Source organism: Diadema setosum, chromosome 8 (genome assembly GCF_964275005.1).
Source record: "Diadema setosum chromosome 8, eeDiaSeto1, whole genome shotgun sequence".
Classification (NCBI taxonomy): Eukaryota; Metazoa; Echinodermata; class Echinoidea; order Diadematoida; family Diadematidae; genus Diadema; species Diadema setosum.
Window position 1 is genome coordinate 21,154,495 of NC_092692.1, and position 14,337 is coordinate 21,168,831.

The window sequence follows — 14,337 nt, forward strand, 5'->3', positions numbered from 1 at the left end:
TCATAGAATATTTGGCTGAAAGATAATGTATTATATGCCATATTGAAGGTAATTTAAAGGGACTGTACAGTAGTGGTTAAGGTGGGGATTCATGTTTTGAACATTCTTAAGTGAGATAATGAGAAACCTCTTATAAAATATGAAAGAGCATGTAATTTTAAGAAGGATTCAACGTTTATTTGATGAAAATGGTTTTCAAATGGCTGAGATATCCAAAAAAAAGTGATAATGATAAAAGGCGACAGGCCACAACTTTATTAGGACCTCTTTGTTTCACCTTGTTTTTGGATATCTCGGCCATTTCAAAACCGATTTTCATCAAATAAACTTTTGATACCCCTTAGAATTGCATGCTCTTTGACATCTCATAGAGAGGTTTCTGAATATCTCGCAGAACGTTAAATACTAAATCCTCACCTCGACCAGAACTGTACACACCCTTTAATTGGCTATCATCCTGGTAGGTCAACAAAGAGAGAAACTTTACGCATGAGTGAACACCATTGTTTTTCTCTTCCAGGGCACAAAAGTAAAAAATTGCAAAACTGAACAAGTTGTCATTCATGCGTATGTGCTCTTCCATAGAACAATAAGAACAAACAACAAATTTCACACAAAAAGAAACATGAATTAAGTTGCAAAATAAACCCTTTGATATCTATGATATCTTTAAAGCCCAAAAGACCAATGAAGGCTAAAACTAATGGAGGAAAATAAAGCATATATCTTATGTCAAATCTAAATTCAAATGAAATAAGAGAAGCAGTAATAATTAACAAAATGGTACATATTTGATTGTTTTTTTTTTTCAAATCAGGAAATTGTAAATAATGTTTGGTTCTTGAAATTGTCACATGGATTTTAAATCACTACATTAAATAAAGAAATTCTGCTCATTTAATCATCTTTATGCTTTTTATTCCCTATGTCATTTGAAGTTTGACTTCACAGAAAATTCGTATTTTTCCCCTTTAGTTTCCCACTTTGTTTTTCTTAGAAGTTATAAAGAGATAAAGAAAACAAAAACTTATTTCCCTATTTCATTCATGTCTCTCATTGTGTTAAACTGGTCCTTTGTTGTCAATGTTATCGTCAAGGGTATTTGCAAATGAAAGAAAACGTCAATTTTTGCAATTTTTAATTTTGTGCCTTGGAGGACAAAAACGAATGTGCTCACTCATGCGTCAAGTTTTCTTTTTAATTAACCCATTGAATTAATAGCCAATTAAATTACCTTTAATATGGTATATAAAACATTGATTTTCATAAAAATCTTCTATGAAAAATATGACCTCGAAAAAGTGTTTACTTTCTGTTTTTTGCTGAGTGTATCTCTGCTACCAAGGCTTTGGCAGCCGTGTTGGTGAAGAGAGTGGTATCCGTTTTATATGTAAAGAACCTACGTGATGTCCATTGTTCAACCCTCTCCTTGCACTGGCCTGCCTGTCTGTCGACAAGCTTTTTACCAGTCTGTGCATTCTTAGCACCCGAAAATCGACTGTGGCATTTGCGTTGTGTTGTCAGGGATACTAGCCCGCATATTATTGCGAAAATGCCGGTTACTCTTCGAGCAAAATGTCTCATAGTTGGTAAGACCAGTAAAAATACGAAATGTATAACCGAAAGATTCAATTGACCTGGTTTTGCTCATTGCCATCGACATATATTGCAAAACATGTCTCCTATCGACTAGACTATCCTCAGAACGTGAATGCCTTAGTCCGATTTATTGAGTTTTCTGTTATCGTTGATTTGCCGTTTTGTGCTTATAGGTCTACACGTTGGTCGTTGAGTAGCCCGACCAGACGCTGTTAATACGCTACGCGAATAAATGTACAGCGGCGACTGGGCTGTGTATAGTTAGTCGTTGAGTAAATTTAATTGAGATGAGAGTCGTGGGAGCAGTTAATTACATGCACTTGAATACCAAATTAGTCCAAAAGTGAATGCTGCCTCGCAGTCCTTAATTTACTGTATAAAGTTTACTTTACAATGCGTGAGATCGTGAGACGGACCCTAAAAATGTGTGAGTCTCGCACAGAATGCATGAGACTTGGGTCCAAATCGTGATATCATTCCCCTCTCGTTCTGCGTGTGCATCTCCGGCGCATCACCACTATTATGTGCAAAGTCTATGGAGGTTGAAACTTGAAAGAAGTCCCCGGCTATGACGAAATGAATGGCGGTGAATGGAGTGGGGACCTATTTCCCGATAATGCCAGACTTGGTAGCTCTGCTAGACAATTGTCAATAGACCTAGTTGTTCATTAAAAAAAAAAAAAAAAAAAAAAACTACTCGGCCGTGCTGGTAACTGGATTAAAACTTGACTTGTCGTCATCGTAATACTACTACTTTAAGATGATGCAAGTGTTAAACTGCGACCAGCTCCCACAGTATATAACTGTTTACAAGGAGCACCCCGGGGTTAATGCAAGTGCTGCTGCTGTAAAACGCCCATATTTTCGTTAGGGTTTAACGTTCTTAAATTTTGTGAGTCCCTGCACTGTTGGGTTGTGAATTTAACAACACATGAAATAAAAATGTTGTCACATGCCACGCTAGGGTACATGAACACGAGACCTAGTCCGACCAGGGCCCCGTTGCTAGAAACTTTGCGTTTAAACGCAACTTGCAACTGATTGTCACTGACCATTCTGATTGGCTCAGGGTCTGCCCTATCAAGAAGACATGCATGCAACAATGATTTTGATTGGCCAGTGACAATCAGTTGCAAGTTGCGTTTAAACGCAAAGTTTCTAGCAACGGGGCCCAGATGCCATACAGCGCATCTTTCTGAGAGGCAACAGGGCTGTGTATAGTTATACTAGATCTATAGTATAGCCTTGGTGTCAAAAAGCGACATCTTACAAAAATATCTGTGACCTCATTCACTAAAATATCTGTACACGAAAATAACAGCATTTACAATAGCTACGACTAGTATAGTACTACAGTAAAGTCATACCTACACAGGTCTGTAGAGTATGCTTGTATCCACCATTGCTATGCTATCAACACAGCATCCGGTTGGGCTGTCAGCCCACCAGATTCATTTACATAAACTTCCATTGCATGTGTAAATGTGTTTGTGCAGGATTTCTTAGTTACTCCTCAATCCCTTCAGTTTGATGTCGTATGGAACTTTTGTTTGTCTGATTTTCCTCACAGGGGACTCTGCAGTTGGCAAGAGTGCTTTGACCCAAGTCTTTCACAGCGATGGGTCACACTTTCCCAAGGCATACTCTATGGTAAATGATGAGATAGGTTGTGTTACCTTATAAGAATCTCACTTTCACAACCTTTCATGATATACATAGTTACATAGTTAGCTACTCTGTCTATCATTAACCTTGGGATATATTCAGATGTGGAATTCCAGTGTTTTACAACAAAAACAAAAACAAAAAAGGAAAAAGAATTGTTCAGTTTTGCAGGAAATGAGTTCATTCATCTTTTAGAGTGCAGCTTCCTTCCAAACTAGTCCTCCAAGGGAAATTCATCCTGACATTTTGTTATTTTGCATGAAAACAGAAAAAAAAAATCAGAGAACAAAATCAGTGAAAATTGGAGAAAACAATTAGATACATTCAAAAAAGCTATGAACTGTAAAAATTTAGAGGGTAAGATGAATTAGCAACTCTGATGTAGATGTTGAGCAGCTTTCCATTTTTTTAACACAAAATTTCACTAGTTTTCATGTTTCTCAAATATTTGGGCATGGACAAAACTTATCTGCTGGTTAGAACATGCAAAAATGCACTCATAGTTCATATCAAGGGCAGGTCTGATGATTTTTTTTTCCCTTGGGAGAAAAAAAAAAAAAATATAACTCGAAACTTTTGAATGGAATGGTTGAACTCAAACTTGAACTGATATGTTCTACTAATATTGCTGCATTCACTCAATCCACATGCATATTATTTTGGGTTTCATTTCCCTTCAAGTCTGTTTTTTTCCTTGTGTCGTGTACTACTTGCATGCTTCTTGATTTCGTTTACAGACTGTTGGAGTCGAGCTGTGTGTGAAGAACATCAACATTCCAGAGACCAATGACAGCGTGGTAAGAATGCACCTGCTATTGGATGGAATCGATATTTGGAGTGACACTCGTTAAGCTGTCATCTATGCATTATTGGTTGTAAGACTTATGCAACAATCAATTGTGTGTTTCATATAGATCATGATCACTAAAATGCTATTTGGAAGTTCAGGTATTATATTTTATTTTCAGTCTTGTCTTTGCAGTGTGAATCATTTTTGTAGCAATGGTTGAAATTTTGCAGAAATGTTGTTTAGGTCTAACAAAATGGACAAAACGGCAATGAATTGTTTATTGGTAATTTTTACTGGATGCAAAACAACACCTATAATCGGTCCTTTGTGAGAGACAAGTTATACCTTTTTCGCCATTTCTGTTGGTTCATTCCACTTCTACTTCTGTTTCCCAGGAATTGTACATCTACGATGTGGCAGGCAAGGAGATGTTCTCAGACTATGTGCAGCAAACTGTAAGTCTAGCATACCTCATTACCCAAGAAAAATGAAAGAATTAATCCAAACAAAAAATCTCAGGTGTATTGTAAGTCGGTGGTGACTCGAGGGCTAAATATGTATCGTGTACATTTAAAGTGAGTGTTGCAACTTTTGTTTTTAATGATACAAAGCCCAGAGAGAATTTTCAAAGTACACGGAGTAGAAGACTGGCTGAAAGACATTCTGATTTGTTGAACATGTGAAGTGCATGTGGATTAACATTAACTGTGGTTTAAGAAATCTGTCCTTTTGTATACAGTTGTATCGTTCTATGAGAATAATCAAGTGAAGTACCATGGTACCAAAAGATGAATGAGCAAAATGTTTCCTGAATACATTCCTCCATGCCTATATTATTTCACATTTTGCTGTAAACTGTTTTAGTTTGAATAGTGTATTCAGTGTATGTTTACACAAAGTACTATACCGGAAGGCATTCATGCATTATCATGGAGTACAGAAGAAAGTCAAAGACTAATCTGATTGGCACCTGAATGAAGTGAAAAACTACAATTTTCATAACACACCTGACACCAAGTAACGAGATACCAAAGAGGACGCTGTGAGCCAATATAGTAGTTCAGCCGTTAGATAAAAATTTAGACGTGGAGATGGGAATATGTGACTTGATAAGACAGTTAGATGTGTATTATTGTTATTATATTTAGGTATGTGATGCTGTGATGATGGTGATGATGATGATGATGAGGAGGAGGATGATTATCACCATCATAACTTTGATTACTATTGTTCTTGTATCATCATAATTATTTGACTGTTATTGTTAGTACTAGTCAATGTACCCGTGGAGTGTCAGAAATCCTCCATGGGGATTCCCCCAGAAATGGTCAAGGTCACTGGGTCAACAGACGTCAAACATCTGTTTTGCGCTACTCCTTGGTCCGATCTTGGCCAAACTTGCTGGAAGCATAAGTAGGCGTACTCCAAAGAGATTTTGAGGAGAAAAATCTCTTTGGCGTACACCTGGGAATCCCCATATAAGTAGGCCTACATAGCGCCCTCTATCGGGTGTCTGATTATATTTAAGTAGGCGTACACCATAGAGATTTTGAGGAGAAAAATCTCTTTGGCGTACACCTGGGAATCCCCATATAAGTAGGCCTACATAGCGCCCTCTATCGGGTGTCTGAAGTTATTTGACCTTTGACCCCAGTGACCTTGACCTTTCCAAAAATGAACCCCTCAAGGGCAATTTCGCGGTCAACCTGCATCCACCCACTAAGTTTGGTGGAGATCGGACCAAGGACCTGGGAGGAGTAGAGGAACAGACAGACAGACAGACAAACGTTGCTCGAATTATAGTATGATGTTGTATCATTGTTAGTATATTGTATCGGCAGTAGTTGTAATATCATCATTGTGATTAATGTTATCATCATAATTCGCAGCAATTTCAGCACAATTATTATCATTTTTATGATCATTGTTGATTACCAGTGGGATCACCCATCTGTGATGATGGTGGTGATGGACGTAACCAATGAAACAAGCTTCAGTAGCTGCAACCGGTGGATTGAAAGAGTTAAAGCCAAAGCTGGCCAGCACATACCAGGCAAGTACCCCTCCCTGACCCCCATCCCCCAACTCCAACCCAAAGCAATAAACATGTAAATGTGACCAGCGACAACGGTTTCAGGCAAAAGTCGGGTATTTTGAAAAATCATTTTTTCACTGAATCACATTGCCCATTTCCTAAGCTTTGCATTGATATAAAACGCATTCTTTGGCACCATAAGTGGGCATGGAAAGCGAAATAAAATGCACTTTTTAAGTTGTTAGCCTGACAAAATTGCGAGAAAACGGGCTTTGAAGATTCACCTCTTTCTCAAAGACAATGTCCGAGCGGCGATGCGAGGTGAGAATCACCCATCCGTACGATGGTGCCAATCGATGTTAAGCTCCGCCTCTAGCAACCACATCGCCTTCTGATTGGCTCACTGAGAGAGTCAAATTTCCCGGGCACCCTTCCTAGGAGCTCAGCGTATAGAGCCAAAAAACAATGCGGTTCGCTCGGGTTTGTTTTACCATTACGTCTTTCAAGATGGCGGATACGATAATTGCACGTATGGTGTACATGTGTATGGGCGCACGCATTACGCAATGGCATCCACACGCCATGACCATGGGCATGTAACAGGAGCGGGTGGCGAATCCACACATTTACAAATCGCGTTTTCATTGTTGTTGATTTGACTTTATCATTGGCGACCCTTTTGTAGGCAGAAAAATGCCAGTGCTGGCAAAGGTCACGCTTCCTGCTTGTTTTGCTTTTACATTCCGTGCATATGTTGCCTTGTTCGGTGGTGTTAATTATATTAAAACAAACAAACAAACAAACACGACTCATTAGTTTCGTGCGATCTTGATGTGTAGTATGTGAATATAGGCCTAACTGGTTTCATGTGACCTCTCCTTTCCTCTCATCGACCTTCCCTTGAGTCAGTCCGCTGTCATAATTTTTACTACATGTACAAGTAGACTATTCTTTTTTCTTTTCACACGATTATGTCGTGCTAAATGATATTTGTTTCACTTCCGTTGTCGAACATTGCAGTAGAATAGTTTGGATAGAAAGCCAAAAGAAGAGCATGCACTACAGCGTATAAACCACTATAGCAAGAACAATGGAGCATGTAATCATGCATGCGTGGACAAAGCATTCCCCAAACGCTGCAACTGGTGTCTTCGAAAGCCGAATTATGTAAATGTGTGCGACGCACCAGCAAATCGCATGCGAGACCTTGCGCCGTTGCAACGCTGGGGATATTGGCGTGGCGTTCGAAAGAAGCTCGAAACTGACGAGTGCGATCCAACATAGGGTGTTTAAAATTCCATTTTCGATAGGAAAAACGTAGTCTTATGCTATGAAATTTAGTGTAGATGTAGAAAACATATCAAAGATTTGATTTCTGCAAAAAACCCAAATCGACAAAAATAATGGTAAAGATCTTTGTACCCTGCCTAGGAGGAAATTTGCTCTTGCGACTTTTGCCTGAAACCGTTGTCGCGGGTCACAAATAGAATACTCATATCCAAAAACAGAGTGATCTCATATACCAGTTTGAGTAAAGATCACATTACTTTGTACATGTAATTATAAAGAGTATATATATTTCATGGTCTTCATTTTCATGATGTACTCTGTGTATGCGAAAAGTGCCAACTGAAATCAGCAAAAGCTTTTAAATCACTACAATTACAATTTATTAGTTTATCGCCATGAAAGGTCTTTACTCCATGGGCATTATTAAAGAAAAATCGTGTATGTCACCCTTTTAAATTGTCTTTCGTACTGTCTGCCCCCAGTTCTCATAGGCTTAGAAAATAAAAGGAGGAAAGAAGGTGTTTTTTCTTTGAAAAATCAGTCAAGAAATACGCATTAACTGGTACTTGTATTCAACTTGTCTGACACAGTGTCAGACAATCTATCTGTCTTTTGTGTCAGAAAATTGAATCTAGGCATTTCATCACCACTTGGTTATTGCAGGTGTGTTTGTGGCCAACAAGATTGACTTGGACAACAGAAGGGTGATTATGAAGGAGAAAGCCCAGGAGATGGCCAACAGCAAAGGACTGGAGTACTTTGAATGTTCAGCAGTAAGTCTCTATTTTCCCTCCCAGATTTACTCCTGCCTTTTAACCCTGTATATTAGCCACTCCTAAAGGCAAATCACAATATATAGAGCTTTCAGACTGTCAGCTCATGATATAACATGTATCGGCCATGTATAAAACACCGTAAAAGTGAAATTTCTGTGCATTTGGTTTCTTGTGATTGGTAATTTTTTGCACACTACACAAATTCATGTTCTGACGAGAGTGTTGTGTGCAAAAATTAATATCTTATAAACATTGGCATGTTTTAATTTTGGTAATAGTTAGTCAAACATGAAATTTGTGAAAACTGAAATATGTGATATTTACAGTAAATTGAATAAAGATAATGACTGTCTGTGTAAGGTTTGGCTTAGGCCTTTTAGGGAGCATAATTTCAGTACATCTAATGACATGGTAAGTTTGGGTTTGCCTGTGTTAGAATTCCTCATGTTTGGGAAGTTCATGTCACCTTTTCTCTGCTTTGTAGAGCATTTTGTGTGACATACCCAACTTATTTATCTACCCAATGACCTAGAAACTTTATGGAGCACTGTGAAACTTGCATAGTGCAAGAGTACTGTATCAAATATCATCAGTGTTATTATTCATGTGGAAGGTCGATGTCTTAGAAGGCCCCCGATGAATTTACTCTGTCTTGTGTTCTCTTTTTTTTTATGTTCCTTCCCAGTTACTTTGAATTATATCCAAAGATACTAATTTGGGTCAGAACAGTGCATGTCAAAGTTTTATTCAGATCACCCTCCCTGCCAAAATATGACAAGTTAGAATCAACAAGCACTTCAAATGTCCTATAGTCTTGGCATGCTTCATGTTTCTATGGGTCAACCGAGGATAAAACGATCTAATTCAGTAAGACAGTGTTGGACCTTTTGCCAAATGTTATGTTATCTGTTTAAGGGTCAACACTTTCAGCTGCAGTGATCTCATTTCTGCATAGTCTCCTCCCCCCCCCCCCCCTTCCCCCATGGCACTCTGGAATGAAGACTAATTCCGTTTCCTTTCATTTCCTTTCCAAAATTGTTCCGCCATGGCCAACAGAGAGAGCAGGATAATGTGGAGGCGCCCTTCTACTATCTGGCCAATGCTTTCTACAAACTCTACCATGAGCGGCTGGAGGTCATGAAGACAATTGCGTCGTGATGAGAGCTTTTTTTCCTATGACTGTTGACACCTTGCAAGCACGGAAAGAACAAAAGTTGGTCCTTGTCATAGCATACAGCTTGGGTATTGTTGATGGATCGAAGACCTACAGAGGGTGTCAGATGTAGTTAGAGCATTCTTCTGTCCAAGCCTTGTAGTCAATTACTGCTACTGCGTTTCCTGACTGGACAGCCGTTGGCCATGTAAAATTCAGTTAACATTCAATCTCACCTTGAAATACTTTGCTTCAGTATGGATATTGAAAAACACCAGAAAAACAGTGTAACTGTTTTACTCTAGTAGTCCTGGGAAAGTGAGTACCTGTGAAGTATCTTTCCAGCATTTTGAGGTTTACAATTGTGATTTTAAATACATTCATCTTTTTATGGATTGCTATATTATACAGATACATGTCAAACATAGAAATGCATGCAACTGGCTTGGGAGGTCTCCCAGCCATTGCCATGTACCACTGACATAAACTTGATTGACTGTAGTGTGGACCACCAAACCTTGAATGCCATGCAAACATGAACTGACATCTTTTGATGTATCATTATGACAAGTTTTGCACAAAACTATGGAGATGAGTATAATTTTCAGTCAAGAATGTCCCAAGGTTAAGTATGTTGTTTTATGTGTTATCAGGTATCAGAAATGATAGTTAAACAGTGGTGGTCCACTACATGTTTGAGTTGTGCCAAAAAAAGTGAAAATAAGCTCTGCCTTTAATTGTTTTAGCTCATATTGCATAACAAATAACGCAGATATTTCTCAAGCACTTCAGTTAATATCTGAAGCCACAGAACACAAATATTCAATTTGCAATCCAGCGACCACTTGTACTCTTTTAAAGGCAATTCAAAATCCTTGGATAGGAGAAAAGAAAAAAAAAAAAAGCATGGCCTTAAACAGCTGCCATTATTCATAAAGATAATTGGTGCTGTATACATTTTGAGTGCCCATGTGATGAAGTTACAAACCTGAATGTGGAGTTCATTGTAGCTGGCAGTAACCCTTGCCCACATGACATCAATTCTTTGAAATAAACCAATAGAAGAGGTGACAACTTGTACGAAGTGGACATCTGCAAGTGTTACGCGTTGATTGAGAGTAAAAAAGGGAGATTTCTTGTGACTTCACTCAAGCCAAGGCCTTATGCAGGCACATTTAAAACTTAACTTGTGAGAGGTGAAATGTATTTCTGTATTAATTAGGTTAGAAACTGATTGCATCAAATGTACCATCAGTCAGCACACCAATGTTTAGTAGTATCAATCCTTGATTTTCCCCTTTGTCACATAATATAACACCTCGTAAATCACTCCCAGGGTTTCCTTCGTTAGTTTCATACTCTTTTTCTACATGCTTTGACCTTACTCAGTAGGAGTGTGTCACTACTACTTTGTAAATTTCTTTGTGCAAATTCTTTGAATTGTAAATAAGTGTGTACTATGTACATATAATGTATAAAGTGTGTAAATGTGTAATAAACTATTCAATGAAAGGTGTTGTAATCCAGTAAATACATTGTATATGCACTAATCTTTCTTTCAGGTCAGTAAAAATTGTAGAAGTCATTTAGTAAGATATTGTTAACACAATAAGTAGTGTGGGTATAAAGGTATGATGTGAAGATTTCAACCTCCAAGTACACTGTACAATATTCATGGCTCTCGGGCATAGCTGCCCCGACATGAAGGCATCGTGAGCAATACTCAACATGGAGCCTTATTTCACACAGTGGCATCTGATTGCTTGACAATATGAAATTGTGTGCATAAGACCAATATATCAATGTCATTGTGTCAGCAAGATTTCCCCAGTAAGAATTTCAACATGCATTTTTATGGCAAAAGTCACTCAGTATGCCATGATTATTTTGGAAACAGTGTGAGATATCATTGTAGGCCCAAGGAAATCTGAATTTATATATCTATATCCAAAACAGGACCCTGCTGCATGAGAAGATACAAACATAAGTCAGGTATCAGCCTACCAGAACAGTGTATTCAGCGACTTGTGTTTGATTTTTTGACTTTAAGTTTGATCTCAACTTTTATGCAACAGGGCTCAGGTGGTTAAAATGCGAGTTTAGAATGACATGCCTACAAAATCACTTTTCAATATGCTCTTTGTTTGATGCTAACAAAAGTGGGGCATAATGTGTATCAAGAGTCTACGGTCCAGCATGTGTGTACAGTACAGTCCGACCTCTCTTATCTGGCCTCCTTTTATCCGGATCTCTCTATTATTAAAGGACAAATTCACCTTCATTAACATAAGGATTGAGAGAATGTAGCAATACTTGTAGAACACATCATTGGAAGTTTGAGGAAAATCGGACAATCCGTTCAAAAGTTATGAATTTTTGAAGTTTTTGTGCAGTCACCGCTGGATGAGAACACTACTGCAGTGTATGATGTCACATGCGTACAACAATTTAAGGAAAATATAAAGAGAATTTAACAAAACTTCATCTTTTTGAAAAAAGTACACATTCCCTTGACTTGTTACTGACATATGTTATGGGTAATATTATTCCCATTGCCTTTAGAAAGAGGCAAGTCAAGTGCTCTTTTATTATGCGAAAAAAGTGAAAATATGTTGAATTTTCTTTACATTTTCTTTATACTGTTGTACTCATATGATATCACGAGCCTTAGTAGTCTCCTCATCCAGCGGTTCCAACACAAAAATTTTAAAAATTCATAACTTTGGCATCGATTGTCCAATTTTCCTCAAACTTTCACTGATGTGTTCTACTAATATTGCTGCATTCTCTCAATTCTTACGTTAATTAAGGTGAACTTGTCCTTTAATTAATGATTACGGGGAAAGGGGGGATTTCAAACTCGAAACAAAATTCCTCCATAGACTCACATGAATTACACATTATTTTCAACATGTTTAACATATATTAGGGCATATATTCATATCAAATTTTCATCTAAAATGACATAAAATAAATAATATCCCTTATCCGGATGAGCGCCGGTCCCAACATGTCCAGATAAGAGAGATCGGACTGGAGTAACATAGGGACGTCTGTTTGAACAAGATTTTGTTATAACAAGAAAATCCTGCCAACTCCAGCATCTCATTACAATAGGGTTTGCCTGTACACATATTGGTAAAGACATTTTTCCTACAGGTATCAGTGCTCCCAAAATATGGATCTGATACTAAATTAGCCATAACTAAACCAAACCACACCATAAAGCATTTAAAGAACATGTGCTCAAAAAGAGCTATTCACTTGGAAATGGGTAGATGATACTCCTCTCGACTCATAATACGCTATTCAGAGGACCAAAGTTTTATCAACACAAGTTGCATGTGACATTTTATTATGGCATATCCCGTAATCTTGTATATGCCACCATTTATTAACAGCTCTTAGAAACAATGTTCATCTATGATAAATGCTTCTTTTGGCATTATTACAATTAAATACACTTACAAATGTGTGTGTGGACATCACTGTTACATACTATATACATGCAACTGTGGACATAGGACAGAGATGTGATGGCAAAGGCCCACTATAATGTTACATCACCATGGCTCTGTTGCAAGAAACACTGGACCAACTGTAAATCTCAAGAAATTAAATGCAACATGGCTATTGACTAATCAGAATTTGAAAAATCAGAGCTGCACATTTCGATAGGCCAGTTCACCGGTAGATACATGTATTCAAATTTATGGTTATTTCTCAATATGGACCTGAGCAACTAGTACATATTTGATGCATTTGAAGGCTTGGAATGGACTGTGCATTTCAATAGTTGGTGTTATATGGGGCATGCTTTCTGATTGTGTGTGTGTGTTGGGGGGGGGGGGGGGGGACTCTTATATGCATACAATTTGAATACATTGGTAAACTAGCCTTTTTCTGACGTCCAGTCAACCAACACTTCCAGGCAACATAGCGCCGATTATATTGCATACAGTTCATAAACTTGTATTTCACCATAACCAAACAATTCTTACAGGTGCTAACACAACACAGTGTCATTCTTTACACAGTTTCCAATATCAAAATGTATATCTTACAAGTTTGCACTTCATTTGTATCCATACATACAAATTCGCTCATACTCTCAAATATGGTTGCTGTTACATGTTCTACTCTAAAATGCATTACATTTACATGCTTCATGTCCAAGTGAAATCTGCCACCATGGTATAAATTGTTACCATCCCCCATTCTCCCCGATTTGCATGAAACCAGTGATAAAACATTAATAATAATTAGGTACGAGGTTGCATGCTGCATTACAACAATGCACCCTGCAGACACACAGTGCATTATCTTCTTGAAGGAAGTAGGGTGTGGTGATGTGCCAAATACATCATATGTGACCCCTGCACCACAAAACCAACAAAAAGTTGCCAGACATGGATTTTAGTTAGGGACAGATTCTGAAAGAGCAGACTCTAAGCTTTAAAATGATGTACATATATAACTCAATTCAAAAGGATTCTCCTAACCTATATAGATATTGGAAAGAAAGCGCACACTCTGGAAAGTTTGAACTGAGAAAAGAGGCTATGAAGTACAGGGTCTATTCAAGTGCCTAATCTTTACTAAGCTGTGCTACCTGTGCCGTGAATGGGACCAAAAAACTTGATGTAAACCATTGTAGTAACAACTAGAAATGTCGCTTTGGCGAGGTATGCCTCCGCCATAATGCATGATTTTCCCAATAGGTCTAGATAGTACATGTGGACAATGTGTGATTACATTTTCACAAAATTGGCAAAATATTGAAATGACAAGTTTGTCACAAATGTGTTGAATGTTCACCTTCCTTGACCTAGGTTTAATTGGATGAATAGGAGAGCATGTATCTAGGGATTTAAGGACTTTAACTCGACTTTGACCCATTCATACATTTAGGCATTGAGTAATTTTCAAGGTACAGGTGTGGAGAAAAAGTGCAATTTCTGAATTGAATAGTAAATTGTTACCATTTTCATCTGGCCCTTGACCCTAAAATTCATAAGATAATCACTTT

At 37.9% G+C, this 14,337-nt stretch overlaps 1 protein-coding gene across 1 annotated transcript; it reads left to right on the plus strand.

Annotated features, from left to right (window-relative positions):
- Nucleotides 1–1,494: 1,494 nt before the first annotated feature.
- LOC140231444 (intraflagellar transport protein 27 homolog) lies at nucleotides 1,495–10,839 on the plus strand. Its single transcript, XM_072311569.1, has 7 exons — nucleotides 1,495–1,589; nucleotides 3,170–3,249; nucleotides 4,002–4,061; nucleotides 4,450–4,509; nucleotides 5,993–6,107; nucleotides 8,043–8,152; nucleotides 9,212–10,839. The coding sequence occupies exons 1-7, from the start codon at nucleotides 1,553–1,555 to the stop codon at nucleotides 9,311–9,313; spliced, it is 564 nt and encodes a 187-aa protein (XP_072167670.1). The 5' UTR covers nucleotides 1,495–1,552; the 3' UTR covers nucleotides 9,314–10,839.
- Nucleotides 10,840–14,337: the final 3,498 nt, after the last annotated feature.